This window comes from Saimiri boliviensis, chromosome 17 (assembly GCF_048565385.1).
Source record: "Saimiri boliviensis isolate mSaiBol1 chromosome 17, mSaiBol1.pri, whole genome shotgun sequence".
Classification (NCBI taxonomy): Eukaryota; Metazoa; Chordata; class Mammalia; order Primates; family Cebidae; genus Saimiri; species Saimiri boliviensis.
The window spans coordinates 9,528,172-9,551,797 of NC_133465.1; the positions used below are offsets into that span (position 1 = coordinate 9,528,172).

Consider the following 23,626-nt stretch of genomic DNA (forward strand, 5'->3'; position numbering starts at 1 on the left):
AATTCTCCTGTCTCAGCCTCCTGAGTAGCTGGGATTACAGGCACGCACCACCATGCCCAGCTAACTTTTTGTATTTTTAGTAGAGACGGGGTTTCACCATGTTGACCAGGATGGTCTCGATCTCTTGACCTCGTGATCCACCCGCCTCGGCCTCCCAAAGTGCTGGGATTACAGGCTTGAGCCACCGCGCCCGGCGCGTTTTCTTTCTTAGAGCTCCCAGAAGCCCCTCACTCCTTCTGGACACAGAGTTCCTGCCCAATTTGGGGGTGAGGCCTCAAGGAGGGGACCATCTGCTTATGCATACCCTGGTCCTTCGTCCTGAAACAAGCCCCAAGTGCGCTGCTGCCTCCCGTCACATTCTGCTGGTTAGCAGGGCTGGAGGGACCTACGGGTCCTTAGACGCGCCCGGGGGCTCCTGGCAGCCATGCCCTCTGGGTGCCGAGACAGAGGGAGGGTGGGACAGTGTCTCTGATTGATAGTGAGCTAGGAGTTTGGCCCATGCTCTTGGCTCTCAAAACAATTTGGAAGAGGAACGTGAGGGGCTAACTCTCCACGGGACTCTCCTTTTCTGGTGAGTCCCTTGTTGGATTCTTGCCTGGGAGTTTCAGAGCCAGCAAGCCACTGGGGTCGCTTATTGTCCCCATATGTGGCGGAGATGTCCAAAATAGTCAATCACTGGTGCTTCGGGGTAGTACCCTGGCATCGGTGTGGAGATGCCGGCTGTAGACAGCTGCCTTGGTACCTCTCTGTGGAAGATCAGTTTGCCCTAAAGCCTTTGAAACCCCAAAGGCCCGTTCAGAAGATGTCCAACTACAGAGCCACCATCTCTCCACAGGGAAGAGCTTATAGTTGCCTCCAGGCTGTTTTCCCTGGCTGGATAACCAGGACATCACTCCAGAAGGACCATTTGGATTCTTCCCAAATTTGCCCACAGGGAAGTTCTGCTGCGGTCGCTTCTGACATGCACAGCCCCTACCCACAAGGACTCAGGGTCATTTGCAGACTGGACACCTCTTCCACTAGCTCATGTGTAAGAATATTATTAGCAAGGCCAGTGCTAGCCTCAAACCTGTAAGGATCTGACATCCCAGAGGCAGGGAAGTGTCTCTTTTAAGGCTCTCTAAGTTGGAAGGGACTTTATCAGAGTAGTTCTACCTCCTCCCCGGAGCAGGAGTCTTCTGTACCGTATTCCTCTACTGGAATGTCTCCAGGGATGGTCTATTCTAGCTCCTTTGGTCAGCTGGCATCTGCCATCCCCTGTCTGTTTGATGATAGGCCACCTAAAGTCTTTCCTTATAATCTCAGAAACACTTTACTAAGCTCTAAATAAATTGTACCTGATGGTTTGATTAAAATAACTGGATTCAGAATTGGGGTTCAGATTTTGATCATTCTCACCACGAAGCATATCACAGTGAAAATAGCTTTCTTTCAGTAGATATTTGGGGCCACTCTGACCATACCTGCCTTCTTCCTTCTGGTTTCTCCTGAAACTGGAGTGTGATTGATTCCACATGGGGATCTTTGTATGTGAAGTCGGGGGGAACATGCTAGCAGGTGACGGGGCCTCTTGAGAGCCTGGGTAGGGGCAGCGGGCCGTGGTCTGCCTGCTTGGCATTGACGGCCCTGCCTGCCGCCGAAAAGTGGGTTTTGGGTTATCCGATGGGCAGGGTCTTTTCCCTTCTTGAGCATCTCTAGAGGCGGAGGTTGCAGTGAACTGAGATTGCGCCACTGCCCTCCAGCCTGGGTGACAAGAGTGAAACCCCATCTCAAACAAACAAACAAACAAATAAATAAATAAGGAAGGAGCAAGACCTCCAGTCTCTGGACCTCCACTGTGGTCCCAGGCACAGGATTTCTGTCTTGTTTAGCAGATGGAGAGAGAGAAATGATAAGGGAAGGACAAGCTGGTGCTAAGCAACAGGAACTGAAGAATCAGACAACCTTTTGAGTTCAGAAAAACCCGGACAGGACTCTTTCCTCCTGGGCCTGTTGAGGGACCCTTTTAGCCTCTTCTGGGACTTATGGAGACTGGGGAAATTAGAGTGGCCGTTGATAAAAACAAAACAAAATGAAAAAACAAAACTGTTGCGTGAAATCGTACATTTTAGGCACAGCCCAGGCTGGATAGGGGTCTGGTGTGTGCTGGAGGTTGCACTGACCTGCCATTCTTGCGGCATACTTTTACGAAAAATTATTTATGGAATTCAAATTTAACTGGATGCTCTGTATTTTTTATTTGCTAAATCTGGCAACCCGAGTTTAGTTGGAGCGTGAATTAGGAAAATGGGAAGGCGTGTTGGTGGTGTCCTGGACTGGCCCATTGAGACACTGCTTTCACTGTCCCCGTCCATGAGCAGGAACCTTGACCTGCTGGGCACACGGGGGTCCAGTGTACAGTCATGAACCCTACAGTGGTTTCAGCTGCAGTCTCGGCTGGTCTCTGGAGCTTACAACCCAAGTCAAAGTTAACTCAAGAGTTGAATTAAATAAAGGCCAAGCAGGGCGGCATGCAGCCCGTGGGGGTCGTGGGGAACAAAGGGCTGGGGAAAGTGTCCTGGGAATTGCGTGTTTTCTTGCCTGGTGTCGGGAGAACAGAATCAACTGCAAGTCATTAAGCCTCCCTTGCGCCAGCCTCTCCCACTGCCCTGGAGTCCCGCCTTGAATCTCCAGCCTGGCAAGTGCCAGGCTGAGTGACGGGAGCCATTACAGATGGGAAATGACTCCAGGGAGTCAGGAGCCGGGCTTGGCGGACTTGGCTGGCAAGTCAGCCCTCATATGTCCATTTCATAAAGCACAGGGAGCGTGTGTACCACCTTTGGGGAAAAGAGATTGGAAGGAGCCCCCACCCCTACCCCACCACCCCCCAAGCTGCTAACCAGACATCTGGGCAAGGCGGACAAGTCACAGAGCAAAGAGAATCTCATGGCAACAAAAGCTTCCCGGAGAACTTTGCTCAGACAGCCTGTCCCACTTTGAAAATTCTCTGCCTTCAGGAATGAATTCCAGCAGCCACAGGGGTTTATTGGGCATCTTTCTGCCCGAGACCATGTAACCCTCACCCTGCTGCTGGGGGTCTGGAAAGAGCTCCGAATTTGTTTGGTGATGAGTTAATCACCACTATTGCCAGGTTTCTCCCAACATCTCCTTGCCTCTTGGGTCTTTGTTTTTCTCATCTCTTCTTCCAGAATAGGGTAAACTAGGAAACCCTGGAAGGGTGCCAGCCCCAAGACCCTGGATTTGCCCTTGAGACCCTTGAGAACAATGTCCCCTTCCTTCTTTCGCTGATAGATCTGGAGCTTGGAGAGGAGTGGGATGGGGCAAGGTTTCATGCAGGGTCTTATTATAAGGAAGGAGCAGGGCCGGGGTGCGGCACAGGCCTGTAATCCCAGCATTTTGGGAGGCTGAGGAGGGTGGATCACTTGAGGTAGGAGTTCGAGACCAGTCTGGCCAACATATTGAAACCTCATGTCTACTAAAAATACAAAAATTAGCCAGGTGTGGTGGTGCATGCCTGTAATCCCAGCACTTCGGGAGGCTGAGGAGGTTGGGTGGATTGCTTGAGGTCAGGAGTTTAAGACCAGGTTGGCCAACATGGTGAAACCCCGTCTCTACTAAAAATACAAAAATTAGCTGGGCATAATGGTGGGTGCCTGTAATCCCAGCTACTCAGGAGGCTGAGGCCAGAGTATTGCTTGAACTCGGGAGGTGGAGGTTGCAGTGAGCTGAGATCGTGCCACTGCATTCCAGCCTCGGCGACAAGAGTGAAACCCTATCTCAAAAAAATACATAAATAAATTAGGAAGGAGCAAGATCTCCAGTCTCTGGACCTCCATAGTGAAACTGTTTTTGCCCTGAAAGGCAAGAAAGTTTGCATCTTGTAGAGAGTGGGCAGCCATGGGAAGTTCCAAAACAAGGCAGTGACAAATGAGAGGAATGTCTGAACAGGGATTTGGGGTGGAGGGCTGATTGGAGCTGGAGAAGGTCTAAAGTTGTGCATGGCACAGAGAGGGCTGGGGCTGAAGTCCCCGAAGGAGGTGGCAGGGAGAGCACCCACCCTCTGCCCGGGGCAGAGGCCCTGGATGGGAACGTGGAGGGAGGATCTGAGGAACGCAGCAGACAAAGAACTGATGACTGCTCGGGGCTTACCGAAGCCTCCTTGGCATTTCCTCCACGGAGAGGGGCCGGCCTGCCGGGCAGGCGGAGAGGGGGATGTTTGTGCAGCCGGAACCCTGAATGATTCCTTTGCAGCAAGGGCCTGGGAGATGTTCCTTAGGAGGGGATTGTTTCAGAGCCTCAGGGGGAGGCATGGCAGCCAAAAAAGGGCAGGGGAGAGAAAAGGCTAAGATGTTTACAGAGAAAAAAAAAAAGTCAGTGGAAAAAATGACGGCGAGGTCAAGCAGATTTGGGGAATGGCCCCCGCCGTCCACTGGGGAGGGGCTGGGTGCCCGGCACAGCGGGAGAAAGAGCCACAGGGCCTGGGCTATGCTTTTCAGAGAGCGGAGCCTCTGACCTCGGTATCCTTAATCCTGCCCGTGGCCCTAATCCTAAACTCCACGAAATGCCCCCTCTGGCCCGTTTGCCGCCAGCCTGTTTGCCCAGACCGCGTCCATCCCTCAGTCTCCCTGGACATTTCTGCTTGAAGAAGGAGACAGGACTCAGCCGACTTCAGACTTATCTGCCCCTGACCCCAGTCCCTTTCCCTAGAAGCCCGAGAGGGTCTGGCTGGGGGTGGGAGGCAGACTCCTAGCAGCCCTTTTGTCTGACATCTTGACAAAGGGGCTGGGGCCATTCCCAAGCCCCACAGGTGTGAAGAACTTGTTACTGTGGTGTTTATTCAACCCTATTCGTGGCCTGAAGCACTGTTGACAGAGGGCCCCTTTGTGTTCAGACTTGGCTAAAGCTCCCTAAGCCCTCGACAAACACAGGCCACTTACCTCCAGGGACTTTATCAGAAACCATCTAAAGCCTGTCTTTGGCAGGCCGGGAACTCCAGCTTCCCGTCCCGCTCCGAGCGTGGAGGTTCCAACACCCTTCCCGCTTTCTTTCATTTTTCCCACCGCCTTGATCCACTGCGTTTCTGGTTATCAGAGATAAGGCACAGGTGGTGGTGGGGAGCGGGAAGGGAGGGCGGGCAGAAATGTTTTCAGATTGGAGCCGAAAAACTCAATGTCGTGGTCCTGTAGTCCTCCTCTTTCCGAAAGAGGGGCTTAAGAGAGGCGCGTGGGCTCCTCTCTGGGAGAACTGGCTTCAGAGTTCTCCCAGGCCGACCAGGGAGGGTCCCTGTTTCTCACTTCCCACCATTAAATCTTCCTGCTATGCCCTCTACATGCCCAAAGATAGACTCCTTTCTTCTCCCCCAAAATGGTTTCTCTACCCAGTTCCCCAGAGAGGGTACTGCACACCCGTTCTCTCTGGAAGGCCGAGGCGGTCACCAGTCTGTTGGCCATGCCCCTCTGATGGTTTCCCTGGAAGGTCTCCCATACCTCTACTTTCAGCAAGGCAGAAGCCTGCCGGGTCGTCCTACCACCACCCCAGGGCCATGGCGCGTCCCAGCTGGGATCCACCCGTGGCCTGCAGGTGGCCTTAGTGCCCTTTCCACAGCCCTGTCACCTGCTTGATCCAGTCCCACACTGAGGCTTCTTCACAGCATCATCACCTGGCCTGGAGCACCCCACTTCTGAACTCCCAAAGGCCTCCATGCGGATGTGAGTCTGCTGATCTGTCCCCTACTCTGCCGGAGTTTGGGTGTTCTGCGTTACAGACTTTTAGGGCCAGAAAAGAGCTTAGAAATCATCAGACCCAAACGTCTTCGTTTTTCAGATGGGAGAATGGGCTCAGAGGGGCCAAGTGGGCTTTCCAGGGTCACACTTGGAGGAGTCTTGGAGCTGGAACTACAGCCCAAGCTTCCCACGTGGGCCCCAGCTCTCTTTCTTCTCACTTGCGTGTGAGTTGATGGCCATTGTGTGATGTTTGATTTTAGTTAGCAGTAGTTACACTCACCTATGCCCTGCCTCTCTACACTGTGAGATCCAAGCTTCTAGTCTTTGATAGCTTTCTTTCTCCTCTGTGTGATCTAGACTAGTGGTTCTCAAAGTGTGGCCCTCAGATGGGTGGCATCAGCACCATCTGGCAACTTGTGAGGTGCACATTCTCATGCCCCACGTACAGCCTGAATCAGACACTCTGGGGGTGGCCGGGTGCAGTGACTCATGCCTGTAATCCAAGCACTTTGGGAGGCCTAAGAGGATGGATCACCTGAGGTCAGGAGTTAGAGACCTGGCCAACATGGTGAAACCCAGTCTTTACTGAAAATACAAAATTAGCCAGGCATGGTGGTGGGCACCTGTAATCCTAGCTACTCTGGAGGCTGAGGCAGGAGAATCACTTGAACCCAGGAGGTGGAGGTTGCAGTGAGTTGAGATCGCTCCACTGCACTCCAGCCTGGGCGACAGAACAAGATTCAGTCTCCAAAAAAAAAAAAGAGAGAGACTCTGGGGGGTGTCTCAGCTCCCTGTGTCTTAGGAGGCAATGCTGGTGAATCTGTGCACCCAAGCTGCAGAACCATCACAGGTTGGGACCTTGAGAGGGGTTTGATAGCTACTTGAATTGAAAACCACAGCTCAGGAGAAGAAAGAGCAGGCCGAGGTCTGTTGAGAGAGCAAAATGCAGCAACATCAGTCCTATGGCAGCTGTGCTTCCCTCTCAGAGCCGGGCACTTCCAAGGCTTCCGCTCATGTTTGTTGAATGAAACAGTGAACGAGCAGTCAGGCAGAAGCAGGTCCTGTTTGGGTGTCATTGTGGCATCTTGACGTGCCACATCTTCCCTCACATGTTCTCTGGGCCTCCAGAGAGTCCCATGGGACATCCTTACCTCGCCTGGCTCTCATGATCAGCGTGGGTGGACTAACTCTGCTCATTGACTTTTTTTTTTTTTTTTTTTGAGATGGAGTCTTGCTCTATTGCCCAGGCTGGAGTGCAGTGGCACAATCTCGGCCCACTGTACCCTCCACCTCCCGGGTTCAAGAGATTCTCCTGCCTCAGCCTCCTGAGTAGCTGGGACTACAAGCACCTGCCACCACATCTGGCTAATTTTTTGTATTTTTAGTAGCAATGGGGGTTTCACCTTGTTAGCCAGGATGGTCTCGATCTCCTGACCTTGTGATCCAACCACCTCCTCCTCCCAGTGATGGGATTACAGGCGTGAGCCACTGTGCCCGGCGGGCCGTTGACTCTTCTTTCAGACAAGTGAGTTGTCCCATTCTCCTGGCCACGTCTAGGAGATGTTTGTCGATGGTTTTTAAAATGGTTGAAACGAGGCACCCTCGAATGGGTACAAACCCTAGAGCCTTGAGTGGACCCAACTACTCCGTGTGAAGTCCTTGCAGTCCTCATAGGGGTCGTCCAGTCTCCTGGCTCCCTCTGGCTGGTCGCTGCTGTGTTGTATCTAGCTGGCTGATGTCTCCAGTGACGAGCTTGAAGCCTGTGTTTGGGAGATAGTGGTGAACCTCAGAGGCAGACAACAGCGGCAGAAGCATTAACCAGACTTGAGCACGCCTGGGTATCTCCACCGACGCTGCCAGGGCAGGGACCATGGCTGTCCTGCTCACTGTGACGCCCCAGCACCTTGCATGGTGCCCAGAAGGCACCAACTAGGCACTCAGTAAATACTTGAATGATTCAATAAATTCATGGCCTACCAGATTTGCCAATAGTGAAATGAAACCTAAGTCTGGGCTTGGATTGTTTTATAAATTGATGTACATTTATGATCATTTCTCTTGTGCCCAGCTCACCTGTAGACCCAAAGGGCTGTGAGTCCCAGAAACACTTCGGCTAGTCCTGCCTCGGCCACTTTCCCAAAAGGAACCCTTTGAGAAGCCAGCTCAGAATGATCCCCACGTGTGGGCAGGAGTCAGGTGTGTGGGCAGCCACTGTTGCTCAACCCAGCCATTTCAGGAGCTGCGGAAAATGGGGCTCAGAAAAACACACTGGGGGCAGAATGCCTAAGATTTATAAACAGGAGTTGAACAATTTCTAAATAAATAGCATACCAAATAGAGTAGCAAAGCAATAAAGGAAATACAGACTACCTCAAACTCTTAAAAATAACTCTCAAGTATTTTTATGATTCAGAACCAGTCATTTAAGGAGAAGTTCCTTTTTCTTTCTTTCTTTTTTTCTTTTTTTTTTTTTTTTTTTTTTTTGAGACAGAGTCTTGCTCTAGGCTGGAGTGCAGTGGCATAATCTCAGCTCACTGCAACCTCCGCCTCCTGAGTTCAAGCAATTCTCTTGCCTCAGCCTCCTAAGTAGCTTGGGATTACAGGCGCCCGCCACCACACCCGGCTAAGTTTTGTATTTTTAGTAGAGACAGTGGTTTCGCCTTCTTGGCCAGGCTGACCTTGAACTCCTGACCTCGTGATCCACCGGCCTCGGCCTCCCACGGTGCTGGGATTACAGGTGTGAGCCATCGTGTGCGGTCAGGAGAAGTTTCTTTTGAAATCAGACCTCTGCCCACTGCTGCATCACAGACTCCCTGCGGTAAAACCTCCCTTGACCTCCCTGCAAGGCTCTCTGTCCACACAGTGGGTCATGTCCCAACTAATTCCTTTTCCAATGAGTTCCAGTTCCATCCCTCCCCACAGAGCCTGCATTTGTGCAGAATCCTCAGGTGATCGTATTCACGTTATAGTTGGGGCAGCACTGGCGGAATATCCCTCTGTACTGACGCTCTTCTCAGGCCCTGTCCTCTCCGCCTTGTCCCAGAGAGGCCCAGAAGAACGGTTCCCTGACTGTAGGTCTCGATAGCTTTGGTCATCATTGGAAACAGTGCAGTTACTAGATAATTGTCCATCTCCACCTGAGACAGGAAGCACCCTGGGGACAGGACTCCATCTTGCCTGCTGCTGTGACCACAGCACCTGGTCCTTTTATCATTTATTGATTGACTGAGAGGGAGTCTTGCTCTGTTGCCCAGACTGAAGTGCAGTGGTGCGATCTTGGCTCACTGCAACCTCCACCTCCTGGGTTCAAGCGATTCTCCTGCCTCAGCCTCCCAAGTAGCTGGGATTACAGGTGCCCACCACGAAACCTGGCTAATTTTTGTTTTGTTTTGTTTTTTAATAGAGATGGGGTTTCACTATGTAGATCAAGCTGGTCTCGAACTTCTGCCCTCAAATGATCTGCCCGCCTCAGCCTCCCAAAGTGCTGGGATTACAGGCTGAGCCACCGTGCCCCACCAACCACCTGCTCCTTTTAAAGGCTTCAGCCAAGGCTTTGTTGAAGGAGTTAACGACAGTCACCTCCTGGGGCACAGTTTGCACTTAGAGAATAGCATCTTAGGCAGAGGGGAATAAACATTTACATACCTCGGAGGCAGCGGGCATCATGATCTCCCTAATTCAAGATTTCTCAAACTCAGCACTATGGACACTTGGCAGGCTCCATTTGTGGAGACTGTCCTGTGCATGGTAGGAATTTTAGCAACCTCTGTGGTTTCTATCCACTGGATGCAAACAGCCTCTCCCTCCCCAGTCACGATAACCAAAAATGTAGACATTGCCAAATGTCCACTAGGGGAAAAATTGCCACCGGTTGAGAACCACTGTACCCCAGGGCAGTTGTGAGTTGTGCATGGTGAGTAGGTCTCCTGGTCCTTACCCAGCAGCCGTGGACTTACCTAGCAAAGTAGCTGGCGAGGGAAGCAGCGCCAGCCCCCAGCCCTCCAAGTTTCTACCACGCCCCAACGTGCCCATGTGGCCTGAACGTGTGGAAATGTGTGGGCAATCATTGCACATCCAAGAGTAGTGCTTGTCCCAGTGCCAAGCAGCCAAGGGCTGGGGACCAGTTTCTTATGTACAAAGCCTCCAGCCTGCGATGGTGCCTATGTGAGTTTTGTTTCCTTTCGTTTTGTTTTTTTGGACAATTCAGCTGTTATGCTACAGAGATAACATGGTCAGTCTTCTCAAAAGAACCACTCTGGAAAGGAGAAGAGATGGTGATCCTGTGTGCTAAAGGGCTGCAGTGGGGTTCTGGGGCCCAGACCAGAGCCTCTGAGGAGCCCCATCACCAAATGGCCTTCTTGCTCCAGTGAGAAGCCCCTGGGCCATGTGAAGTCTGGGGGAACCAGGATGAATCCTTGAGAGACAGGGTCTGGATACTGCTCACTAAGTCTACGGGGTGCTCTGTGGGCCTGGTGTAGTCCTGTTGGGAATGAGAGTGATTTTGTGAGGGTCTTTTGGGGCGGGCCAACACCTATGGTGTGGTAAATTCATGAAAAGCAATAGATGCAGATTCAGTCTCTGTCTGTAAGGGCCCTATTCAGAGTTCCAGGAAGAGTCCAGGGCACTTAGATGTGGAATTTTCTCTGTAAAGCACAGCAGTCTACTTGAGCAGATAGAAGTTAAATTGGTGAGTTAAAGTAGTTGAAAGCAACAGTAAAAGAGACATCACAAGGCCATGCCTTGTCAGGAAGTGGTTCAGGCAGTAAATCCTCTATCTGCCCTACCTGTCTAACTATCTAACTGTCTCTTTTCATACCTGCTTGCCTGTCTGCCTGCCCACCTACTTACCCATCCGTCCATGCATCCATCCATCCATTCATTCATCCATCCATCTATGCATCTGTCCATCCATTTCATCCATCCATTCATCCTTTCTCTCATACCATCCATCCATCCATCCTTTCTCTCATACCATCCATCCATCCATCCATCCATCCACTCACCTATCAACCCCATTCATCCATCTGTCCATCCATCCATCCATCCATTCATCTATCTTCTGTCGTTTTCTTTCTCTCTCTCTCTCTCATTTACACAACAAAAATGTATGAAGGCCTTCTGTGGGCTGGAGGATATAAGAGCAAACACTGTCCCTATCCTCAACAAACCAACACAGTTAATGAGAGATTAGTCACATTTGATCAGAGAGTTTGCTGACGTGAGTTTGCTCCCTCCATTAGATGGGGAACCCATGGACAGTTGAGAGTGCATTGTCCATCTATGTATCTCGCACGGCCTGTAGCACAGAGCTGGGCGCATAGCTCCAGCAGTGCATATGCACTGAATTGACCCGACCTGGGGAGTGGAAAGGGGTTGGGCAGTTCCAGGTTGGTGGGAGAAGGAGAGGGGCAGAAAGGCAGGAATGCTGAGAGGTAAGAAGTGGCCATAGGCATGTGTTGAAATAGGACTTAGAGGACTTTTTGATGGGGAAAGAAAATAGGAACCCACCTCTTGGGCCTCTCTCCCTATTGGGTTTCTGGTTGGAAAGTGGGGCCTCTCCTACCTTCCTTTCCCTTGTTATGCCCTGGGTATGAAATGCAGCCACAGGTGATGCATCCTTGGTGATCCCCACATGACAGCCAAAGAGGGGCACAAATCATAGGGTGTCTATGGGTGGCTGGGGTACCCCTGGATAAGAGGCAGAGCCTCACTGGTCCGGGCAGGGCTTTTGTTCTTGCTCCTGCTGCTTCCTCAGAGTGTCTCTGCTGCCCCCAACCCCCTTTTCTCCAGGCTGACCTCTCTATTCTCACAAAGCTGCCCTTTCCTCCCTGCCTTGAAATCTGATAATGAAACTAATACCCAATATTTTTGCCTCCAAGAGATGCAGGAGGTAAACAGGAAGGCACGAAGGATTAAGGTGTCTCTCTGAGGAAGGGGCTGGGGAAAGGCTGGGAGTTGGGTGACGCCTCTGTGTGAAGCCGAGGGATCCAGATGTGAGCTGCTTTGCCCAATGCATTTTTCCATTTGTGCAGAGAAAATAAAACAAAGAGAAAAGAAAACAAGCTGTAAAATGCTTTGCAGAAGTCTGAGCGTGGGCATTTGCCACTCGATGTCTCCTGACAGCTCCAAGAAGCAGGGGAGGGAAGGGAGCCCTGCCTTTTGATGTTCGCCTCAGAGTTTTCTTTTGTGTGACCAGTTGTTTAGGAAGAACCTTTTGTTGGTGTAAGGTTTGTATGGAAGAGAGCTACTAGCCCCCAGCTTCCTCTTGGAGTGGGAGAGGTGGGGGCTGAGCTCCCAGAAGGGGCTCAGAGACTAGGGCAGGCCCCCCTGGGAAATGCGGGACAGCTGCCTTTACAGAGGAGGACATTGGCCTCCAAGAAGGATGGGACAGTGCTGTTGCTGGGCCTTTCCTGGCACAAGGGAGGCCTGAGGAAGTGAGGCCTGGGTGTTCCTTCCAGATCCCTGTCCCCAGTTAGGTGTGACAGGTCCTGTGATTTCTGTGTTCGTAGGAAGATGTAGATCCTGGCTGTAGTCTAGACCAGCTGTTACTTCCAGTGACATGGGTCCTTTCCTCTGAGCCAGTGGACCAGGAGCCAGAAGGCTCAGGTTCCCGTCCCGGGTCCCCCTGGCTCTGTGGTCCTGGGCTGGTTGGCCATGGCACCTCTCTGAGCAGGCCCCTGTCACTCTTGTGTGGCAGAGTGTGTCCAAAAAGAGTGAATGTGCGCAGGTGTGACAGTCATCTGCGGGAGGGAAGGTGCAGCTGCAGCCTCTTACTTTGCACCTGGTTGAATTCAGCCTTGGGGACATTTGCTGGAGGATACTTAGCAAGGCTTTGGGAGTTCAATTTGGCTTCCGGATGCTTTCAAACTGCAGGGCGGAAGCTGTCTTTTTTGCTGCATCCCACACTGCTTTCTCTAGAGCCCCTGTCTACCTCTATTTGTAAATGAAGTGACTAATGGGTGAGTGACTTGGCAGTGACTCTAGGAAGAGCACTTAAATAAGCTTGTCTTAACATCAGAGAGGAAAATTAAAGAGGCAAATGTTTTTATAAGGATCACAAATTAAAGTAACATGTGAGTAAGAAACTTAAAAATATTTACAGCTTATATGGCAGAAAAGACAAATGATTTTTCATCCATCCTACATAAGATCACTACACAGCATGAAAAAAGTCCACCTTATTTGAAAACTGGGCAAATGGCATGAACAGGCACTGCACGAAAAGGAAATAAAAATGGAAAAACAACACATGCAGAAATGCCCAACCTTCCTAGTAATCAAAGACCTGCAAATTAAAATCGTGTGTGTGTGTGTTCTCTCTCAGACAGATTGGCAAAGATTTTTTTTTAAAGAATGCTGATACCAAATGCATATTACTCTTTTCAAGCATGTGGTGAAATAGGAGCTCTCACATCCCGCTGGTGGGAGTATAAGCCAGTACAACCTTTCTTGAGGGCAGTTTGACAGTTTGGAGCCAATGTTAAAAACATGTAGATTCAAAATTCAACCCAGTGATTCCATGTTGAGAAATTTGTGCTACAACAGTAATCAGAGAGGAGCACAAATATATATGTTCAAAGGTGGTTCAAGGTGGTTACCTTGAATAAGGTGTTCAAAGGTAGTTAACATTTATAATAGTGAAAAACGGAAAGCCACCTAGCTTCCCAACCCTGGGAGGCCCTTTTTTCTTCCTTTGTTTTTTCAGATGGAGTCTTTGTTGCTCTGGCTGGAGTGCAGTGGCATGATCTCAGCTCACTGCAACCTCCACCTCCTGGGTTCAAGCCATTCTCCTGCCTCAGCCTCCCAAGTAGCTGGGACTACAGGTGTGTGCCACCACGCCCGGCTAATTTTTTGTATTTTTGTATTTTTAGTGGAGATGGAGTTTCACCATGTTAGCCAGGATGGTCTCGATCTCCTGACCTTGTGATCTGCCCGCCTCTCAAAGTGCTGGGATTACAGGCATGAGCTACTGTGCCTGGCTGAGGAACATCTTTTAAATGCCTCCACTTCTGACTCCAGGGGGCCCACTATGCATAGCCATACAATGCAGTGCCAGACGACTCTTATTTTTTCATTTTTTTGTGATAAGGTTTTACTTTATGGCTCAGGCTAGAGTACAGTGGTGCCATCTCGGCTCACTGCAGCCTCCACCACCCAGGTTTAAGCAGTTCTCCTGCCTCAACCTCCGGAGCAGCTGGGATTATATAGGCGCAAACCACCATGCCCAGCTAAGTTTTATATTTTTTAGTAGAGACAAGGTTTTACCATATTGGCCAGGCTAGCCTTGAACTCCTGGCTGCAAGTGATCTGCCCGCCTCTGCCTGCCAAGGTGCTGGGATAACAGGTATAAGCCACCATGCCTAGCCCAGACAACTTTTAAACATCGTATTTGACATGAGAAAATGTTCATTATTATGAAAAGGAACACCCACAAAACTAGATGTATACAGGTATGATGTATTTTTATAGGAAATAATTAAATAGCTCCACAACTGAGCAAGTGTTCATTCTTTTTCCTTTCTCTTCCTGCTTTTGTTTTTCCAGTGCATGAATTAAATATATATTTCTTAGGCTGGATGAGATGGCTCATGCCTATAATCCCAGCACTTTGGGAGTCCGAAACGGGCAGATCACTGGAGCCCAGGAGTTCGAGACCAGCCTGGGCAACATGGTGAAACCATGTTTCTACAAAAAATACAAAAAATTAGTTGGGCATGGTGGCATTCACCTGTAGTCCCAGCTACTCGGGAGGCTGAGGCAGGAGAATGGCTTGAACCCAGGAGGCGGAGGTTGCAGTGAGCCGAGATCGCTGCACTCCAGCCTGGGTGACAAGAGCCAGACTCCGCTCAAAAAAAAAGACACAGTCATACTGGCACAGAGCCTACTCTAAGGGCTTTGTTTTAAGACTCAGTCTCCAAATACAGTCACATTCTGAGGTACTGGGAGTTACAGCTTCAACATACAAATTTCGGGAGAACCTCAGCCATGGTACTGTTAAGTGCCTAATAAATGCTTATGGGTGCAAACAGGAGGAGCCAAGGAGGGGCTCCTGAAGCATGAGTCTGACTGCCTGGCTCTGCCAGTGGAGAAGGGAGGCGTTGGAGGGTGGGATTTCTCTTGGTGCCCGTGGGTGCCCGTCCTCCGGCTGACAGCTCTCCCTGTCTTCCCCCGCAGCCTGCAACTGCAATCTGCATGCCCGGCGCTGCCGCTTCAACATGGAACTCTACAAGCTCTCGGGGCGCAAGAGCGGAGGCGTCTGCCTCAACTGTCGCCACAACACGGCGGGCCGCCACTGTCACTACTGCAAGGAGGGCTACTACCGTGACATGGGCAAGCCCATCACCCACCGGAAGGCCTGCAAAGGTGGGTACACGCGGCGGGGCAGGGGACTGGGAGACCTGGGAACCTCAGTCCTCCCACTCCTTCCTCGCCTCCTTTTCTATTTTCTTACAGTCTGTGTACAACTTGGCGTTGACTGAGGTCATCTCTCTCTCTGTCTCTCTGTCTCTCTGTCTCTCTTACTCTCTCTCTCTCTCTCAAGGCCTCCCTGGTATTTGGAGGTGTAAGCCATAACAAAGGGATGATGGAGACATGGCTGAAAGGAGAAGAAGGGAGAAGGTGTGATCCCCTCCAAGGGTGCGGGGCTGCGGCCGCCAACACCTCTCCCTCCCCGCCGCCTCCCAGGCTTCTCCTCCGCACAGGTGTGCTGCATACCAGAGGGCCGAGAGTCATGTTCTCCAGGCTTACTGTCTCGGGACAAAGGACTCTCTTTTACCAAATGCACACAGACGCACTTCTTTGGATACGTGAGCACCATCCCTCACTACCCGCCCCCCTGACACACACACACACACACACACACACACACACACACACACGTACAGTCATAGCAAGGTCGGCAGTTTCAGGGGCAGGGTCTCATAAGGAACATTTAATCCAGCTGCAAATAGCTTTGCTTCTCAGGCCAAAAAAAAAAAAAAAAAAAAAAAGATGGGAGACTCTATTTTCATCCACTGAAGCAAGTCCTAACGTTTTAACTTTCTGCTGTTTGTTTTTCTCCTACCAACAAAAATGAAGCAATGGTCAGATGATTCAGAAAAGCTGACGAAATGCCAGGGAATTTAGTGATACTGGAGGGTGAGAAGTGCCCCCCGCCCCATCCTACAATAGCTTTTGGGAATTCCAGGAACCAGGGCTTTCCGGCTCCAAAACTTGTGGCCTAGGACCAGTGAACATGGCTTCCCAAGAAGGGATTTACCTCTGAGGGCTCTTGGGCAGCACCTCAGCATGGGTGGGGTCCTGACCTGGATACTTGTATAGACCCTGGCTCGGCAGGGTCCCAAGCCGTGGCAGACAGGCCCAGGTCCGTCTGCAGGAGAGAAAGCTTTCTGTGGCCACCACTTAGCATGTGGATGAAGGAAAAGTGTCATCTCCTTAACAGGAAGTCCACCAGATGTGGGGCACTTGTGTGCAGGGCTGGCTAGATAATTTGCAGGGCCCAGTGCAAAATGAAAATAGGGGCTTCCAGCACTTTGGGAGGCCGAGGCCGGCGAATCACCTGAGGCCAGGAGTTCGATACCAGCCTGGCCGACATGGTGAAACCCTGCCTCTACTAAAAATACAAAAATTAGCTGGGTGTGGTGGTGTGTGCCTATAATCCCAGCTACTCAGGAGACTGAGGCAGGAGAATCGCTTGAACCTGGGAGGTGGAGGTTGCAGGGAGCCAAGATTGGCACCACCACATTCCAGCCTGGGTGACAGAGTGACACTCTATCTCAGAAAAAAGAGAGAAAATAGGGGCCTTTTAATTCCAAAGCTATTAAGAATTTTGAAACAAGGACAACAGAGTTTCAACCAAGCTGGTGCCCTTCTGAGCATGGGGCCCATGAATCCAGCCCAGTCCTGCTTATGTGGAACACTTTTCTCAAAATAAAATCAACAGGTTCCCAATCTGTCTCCTCCAGGAGAAAATCCCTTGATTCCGCTGTGGCATGGGTAGAGTGGCTCCCAAGATGCAAGCAAGATGTCCTTCTGTGTCTGTAGACTTACGGCTGCCTCTGGTGGTTGCCAAGAGAAACATTGAGCAGAAAGGTAGCTGGACTGTTTCCACGTTTTTTAAAAAAAATCATGATTTCGGGTGGGAATCCCCCAGAAGACTGAGCAGAGAATGAATGGGAAGGTGGCCCAGGCATAGGGACCCAAGAAACATCTGCAATGCTAGAAAGGTGTGAGCAAGACAAGCCCTGGGAGAGATGGCTTTGGGCTTTCAGAGAACACAGTTGGAAGGTATCCAGCTCCTTTGCCTGTGCCCAGAGTGTTTGTTGTGTCTCTTTTACAGAAGAAATTGAGGCCAGGGGTCTTGTAAACAGCTGGCTTGCACATAAATTTCTTGGGAATTCAGCCAAGAAATTTTACCCAAGAGCGGCCACTCAGGTGGGCAGTCCTATGCCTGCGAGTGAGAGGGTCTGGGTGAGGAGGGGCAGTGGTCCCTTCCTGTCACGTCAGTTTCCACTGCCCAAGAAGAAATGTGTTTTTCCCAGGGAGGTAAGAAGGAGCAGGGCCTGGTCACATCCACCTAACCCCTGTTGGTGTGGGCAAGGAAAAGAGCCATGTGCAGCCTCTCACCACTCAGACTGAGAGGTGTCAGGAAGCCACAGGGTCCCACAAACCTGCAGGTGTTTCTCCAGGGCTCTGCCACTCTGGCTGAGGCCTGATATTGCCCACCTTCCTTTACTGGTTTCTAGAAGGGTCAGATGTAAACAGATGAGGGTATATTCTTGTTTTACGATTTCCAATACTGTGGCCAGCCTAGGCAGCTGTGTCTTCCTTCCCAGCCCTGGACAGCAGCTGCCCCTGCCTTGGTGGGAACTCTGGGAGAATGACTCATAGTAGGGGAAAACCTAAGGATGGCTTCAGCTCAGAAAGACACAGGCAAATTCTGCTCAGAAAGACTCAGGCAAATTCATATTCCTGAAATATGGCAAGAAAGGGTGGGACTCTTAATGGGGAAGAAAGAGTGTTTCGAGGAAACTGCCATCTGACTGGTGAGGAAAGACAGTGCTTCAAGGAACTTGTCACCTGATTAGTGATGGAGACTATGCTTAAAAATAATTGCCACCTGATTGGTGAGGAAAGACAGTGCTTTGATGTTTCTGCTTTCTGATTGGTGAGAAAAAGCATTGCCTGAAGGGCACTGCTTCATGATTGGCGAGAAAATATCTGCTCTCTGATTGGTGAGCAAAAATTTGACCCAAAAGTCCCAGCCATCTGATTGGTGAGGAAAGACATCTCTGGAAAGTCCAGATCTTTCCTTTCAGCTCTTGGGCTGTCATGCTCTTAGGGGATATGGGACACTTCCCACTGAAAAAGAGGCCCTGAAAACTTGGCAGGAACCATCTTTAGGAGAAGTTCAGATGCCGGCGGGATGTGTACCCTTGAGATCTTCACACAGGGGTCTCATGGTCAACCCCCTACCCCCACCAGCACCACAAGCGTCTCCTGCCTTGTGTTGACAGAGCCAGATGGTTCAAGGACATGGTTTCTTGGGCAGAAGCTCTTTGGCCCCAGTATTTGATCTTTGACAGTTTGCTCTCAGAGGGTTCTGAAATTGTGTAGGTTTGGTGCTGCCCCCAGACCCTGGCTTTTTGTTGTTGTTGTTGTTTAGACAAAGTCTCACTCTGTCATCCAGGCTGGAGTGCAGTGGGGTGATCTTGGCTCACTGTAACCTCCGCCTCCCGGGTTCAAGCAATTTTCCTGCCTCAGCCTCCCGAGTAGCTGGGATTTGTAATGTGTGCCACCATGCTCGGCTAATTTTTGTATTTTTAGTAGAGACAGGGTTTCACCATGTTGCCCAGGCTGGTCTCGAACTCCTGATCTCAGGTGATCCGCCCGCCTTAGCCTCCCAGAGTGCTGGGATTACAGGCGTGAGCCACCTTGCCTGGCTGGTTTGGCCCCAGCTTTTGAGATTGACTTCCGGGAGCCCCATCATAGGCCTTCAGGTGAGGGCTGCACTTCTTTGTTTCAGACAAATTTCACAGGGGAACAGGGACAAAGGGCAGGGGTTCTTGGCTCCTAAATTGGCTTGGGAACGGCCTCTGGGGCCTCTTTACCCCCCACTTCTCAGGGCCTGGGCAGGGGGCCGAGGCCACCCATATATTGCTGGTGATTGGCTGACTCAGGACCTTGTCCAGTGTAGAGCAGGGGTGACCCAGACAAGAACAGCCTGGCATAAGGGCATCGGATTCCAAACGTTACTATGTAGTTGCCCCATTTGGGAAGTTTTGTAACAACAAATTTGTTGGGTCCTTTCTACCCTCCCCTGGTTTAGAAGCAAACCAGGGCTGGCAGGGTTGGTGCGTACAAAGGACTGTAATAAACATGCCCAGGGAACAGGCGGCTGCACTCTCCAGCTATTCAGTGCGATTTCACAGCACTGGGACGGCCTCATTATGGTGCGAGCTGTTGTCCTATACAAAGTCAGATGAGATAAATTTCTCCCTTTTCTCCGCCGAATGGTTTGTGAATGATACTCGCCTTGGAATCTATCAAAAGCTAGGAGGTTTTGTTTACCATTTGTCTTCTTTATGGACTTTGGGGGCTCTTTCTCTTTAGAGTGGGCAAAGACGACGTTGCTATTTAACCATTTCGGCCATGCCCCCATTGATAACAATATTAATTTATCATTTTCCCAAACCATCTGTGATGGATAAAGACATTCCAGGAGTCTTCCGTGAACCGAATTGTGATGAGAATTGAGAAATTAGCCACTGCATGCAGCACCCCCATACAAAGGGCTTGCATTCCATGTCACTGAGCTGCCTGCTTCTCTCATTGTCCCTTCCCCCTTCAAGCCCACAGTTGGTGTGGCTGAATGAAGGCTAAGAAGGTGCTCGGGTCCCAGGAAGATGTGATCATTATCCAGGGCAAAAGCATGCAACCGTCCTCACATCTTTGCTAGGACATTCTTGCAACTTCTGTTGCCTTATTTCTTCCAGCAGCTCAGCCAAGGGGAAATGAACGCCACAGTCTTACCCGCTCTGTTTCCCTGGGCCACTGTGTGTGTGTATGTTGGGGGGCTCCCCGTGACTTTCTCATTGGTGATTCTCTGCCTTCACTTTATGACGTCATCAACATTATTTGTCTATAACTTAAATGCTGTGAGTCTCACCCTTGGCCGTGCATTGGAACCACTTGGGGAGATTTAAAAATACTGCCACCTGGATCCCACTCCCAGAAATTCTGGTTTAATTAATGGGTCCAGATGAGATCTGGGCATTGGGAATTGGAAAAGCTCCCCAGGTGATTCTAATGTGTAGCCAACACCGAGAACCACAGAGAATAAGAAATGAGGATGGTGAGTTGCTCCTGGTGACGTTTAGGAGAAGACTTGTAAGCAGCCTAGACCCCAGGTTTATTCTTTTGAGGAGAGAGATTGATAATCAATGAATTTAAATGTTTTTTATGATTCTCTTGATGGAAACTGGGCCAGTGGGCATTTAAATTTCTTTTTTATTTTTTTGAAACATTGTCTTGCTCTGTTGCCAGGCTGGAATGCAGTGGCACGATCTCAACCCACTGCAACCCTCCACTCCCTGGTTCAAGCGATTCTCCTGTCTCAGACTCCCCAATGCACCACCACATCCAGCTAATTTTTGTATTTTTAGTAGAGACGGGGTTTCACCATGTTGACCGGGATAGTCTCGATCCCTTGTCTACCATGTTGGCCAGGCTGGTCTCAATCTCCTGACCTCGTGATCCACCTGCCTTGGCCTCCCAAAGTGCTGGGAATACAGGCATGAGCCACTGCATCCAGACCCTAAATTTTTTAGATTTGAAAATCTTATCAGGCAAGGCTGGGAGCTTAGCTAGTACAGCCTGATCAAGGCACAAGATCAGACAGTCATCAGTGCCAGATAGATAGGGCGTGCATGTGTGTGCGTGAATATGTATATTTAGATCTGATCATTTGTGGATTTATTCACAGCACAGCAAAGTTCCTGGGCCCCTGCCCTTCTTGGCCTTTCTGACTCTAAGACATTATCCACCTACCCTGCAAAAGCCTTAGAGGCACCCTTTCAATATGTGGGTCCCTTGTCACATTTCCATTACCCGTATTTCCATTTTCGTGTTTTTTGGGGGGGTGCAGGGAAAAGGGTTGGCCATCTGAGGCAGGAAGGTACTTAGTGGCTGGAGCAGCTCCAGCTTTGAGGACAGAGACCCCAACCCAAGGAGTGGCATTTGTGATGGCCAGGTAAGGTTAGTACCTACTGGGAGAGACTGATACCTTAGACTATACTACAGTCGGGAGAGAGAATTCCCAGTGGAAGAGCTTCACCCCAACTGTGATCTGTGTGGATGCATCTTTTCACTTGGGGGGACACAAGCATCCCCACGTACAGATTTGGCTCCATGTTCAAAGTCTATAGGGTATCAGATAAGCCTGGTGACCTCTCTGGACCTGTCTCCTCATCTGTGGGATTATATTCAGGTTTCTGGCCCCTGAATGCCTTCCAGCTTTGACATTCCACATTCCACATGCTTCTCAAATAGTCAACGTCTTAGGAGAACCTGATACAATAGGACAATTCTTTGTAGCAGTGAAGTTTGTGATCTGGTGACTCAGAAAAGCTGGTAGAGCCAGGAAATTAAGTGGAGATGGTTTTATTCCTAAGTCTTTACAGATGAAAAGAGCCCCTGATCTTGTGACTCCATCCATGTGGCGCCCTGTGCCAAACGGGATCTTCTTGGCCCAGCTGTTCTCATTCCCCAGGCGTCCTTGGCCAGTCTGTGTTTTTACCTCCCTGGATATGAGTTCCCTTATCTCTCAGGCCCACTCTCATCCCCAAATGCCACATAGAAATCCCTGGAGGATCAGCCAGGTGCAGTGGCTCACACCTGTAATCCCTGCACTTTGGGAGGCCAAGGTGAGTGGATCACCTGGGGTCAGGAGTTCGAGACCAGCCTGGGCAACATGGTGAAACCCCATCTCTAATAAAAATACAAAAATTAGCCAGGCTAAGTGGCACATGCCTGTAATCCCAGCTACTCAGGAGGTTGAAGCAGGAGAATTGCTTGAGCCCGGGAGGCAGAGGTTGCAGTGAGCCAAGATTGTACCATTGCACTCCAGCCTGGGCAACAAGAGTAAAACTGTCTCACACACACACACACACACACACACACACACACAGACAGAGAGAGAGAGAGAGAGAGAAGAAATTCCTGGAGGATCTCCAGGGATTTCTGAACTTGAGCAGAAAAGACTCCTGATCATTGAGCTCCCCAGGGTAATGGAAGTTCTGGGTTTGGCCAGAGCATTAAGGGCATTTTACTTGGGGAAATAGTGTCTTTCGGGCTTTTGCTGCCAGCAGAGCACTTGTGGGGCCATGGGCGGGTGGCGTGAGGGTAGTAAACAGGTTTGGGATGCACAGCTTTGAAAAGCATGAACTTGGAGTTATTCAGACCAGAGTTCATGTTCCACCTCTGAGGGCAAGACATTTATTCTCGGGAGCCTCAGTTTCTTACTTGCAAATGGGGGTTGTAGTCCCTCCTCCCCCCTCTCCCTCCTAGGGCTCTGGTGCAGATTACATGAGATGATGTGGAGGACATGCTGGCATATTGGAGCATGCATTCCATATATGGTAGCTATTATGATTATTTGTGCAAATTGGGGAAAACAGAAAAGCTAGAGCCTCCGCCGTAGTTGGCGCACACGCAAAGCGAAGGTGCTTCCTTGGCTCCCTGGTTGCTTCAGTTCTTTCTGTGAGTGGTGGCCCTTGGGCTTTGTTCTTTCTGTGAGGTGTGGGCTTTGCAGCCAATTTCCCCAGGACTGGGCAGGGCCCCGGGGATTGGCCCTAACGCTGTTGTACTCTCTCAATAAAGAATTTCCATGCTTTGGGAGCAAAGATGACAGGTCGAAGGGCAGAGAAGTGCCCGGCAGCTGCTTGTGGAGACCCAGCGCAGGGAGGAGGGGACAGGCCTCACACATCCAGATCCGGTTCTGGAAGTGCCAAGGAAGAGCAGGCAGCCTCTGAGGGACTCCTTGATTGGACTGGGACTTAGGGCTGATGGGAGGCCTGAGCTGGCCTGAGCTGCCTCACTTGCGACACAGGCCCAGGGCCCAGCTTCCTGCCCCCTGCTGTGTCATACAGCCCTACGCTCCTGCCCCAACCTCCTTTCTCACACACACACACACACACACACACACACACAGACGCACAACCGTTTGCAAGACCTGTGCTTTTCTCCTTGGCTGTAAAACAGGTGCAGGAAGACGATAGTTAACTAGATCATGGAGTGTCAAATAACCCGGTTTGGGATTATGGGGCTCCCCTCCCCCCTCCACTTCCTGCTGTCTGCACCTTGATCCGAAAGTGGCAGAGAAAGGAGAGGCTGTGCAACTTGAAACATTTATTCTTTTGTGCCTCGTTAGCAACTGCTCGGGGAAAGGAAAGCGTGTTTCGGAGGAGGTTGACACAGACAGCTGAAATGACGTTTGGGGATTATCTTCCGGATTTCAGCGATCCTCCCCCTCCTCGTTAACACAGAGAATTTAAGAGTAGAGAGTGCAGCGGCACTGGACCTCGGATGACCTGGGTTGGGAGGGGACTGTCACTCCGCCTGCCTCCTCATTCTTTCCTCCAGATGTGCAGGGGAAGCAGAATGCTCCCCCTCCCCACCAGGAAAGGACGGCAGATTGCCCTGAGTTACATCCAGATTGGTGACAAGATTGTTTGTTCATTTGATCCAGCACATGTTTGTCTTGCATGCTAGACACGGTCCCTTGGAGCTTGCTTTTTGATGGGAGGTTGACAATAAACAAAAGAAGAAAAAGGAAGATAATGGCTGACAGTGGCGGGTTCTGTGCAGGAAAGCAGCGGGGTGGAAGGAGAGAGTAACGGGAAGCT

The 23,626-nt window shown here is 50.6% G+C and overlaps 1 protein-coding gene across 3 annotated transcripts in view; it reads left to right on the plus strand.

Moving 5' to 3' along the window:
- The window catches only part of NTN1 (netrin 1), a 232,809-nt gene that overhangs the window by 134,638 nt on the left and 74,545 nt on the right, over positions 1-23,626 (plus strand). For all 3 annotated transcript variants that reach the window (XM_074388169.1, XM_039476683.2, XM_039476682.2), the window contains exon 3: positions 14,898-15,086. In XM_074388169.1, coding sequence (XP_074244270.1) covers positions 14,898-15,086 — 189 coding nt within the window. The remainder of the gene's footprint in view (positions 1-14,897; positions 15,087-23,626) is intronic.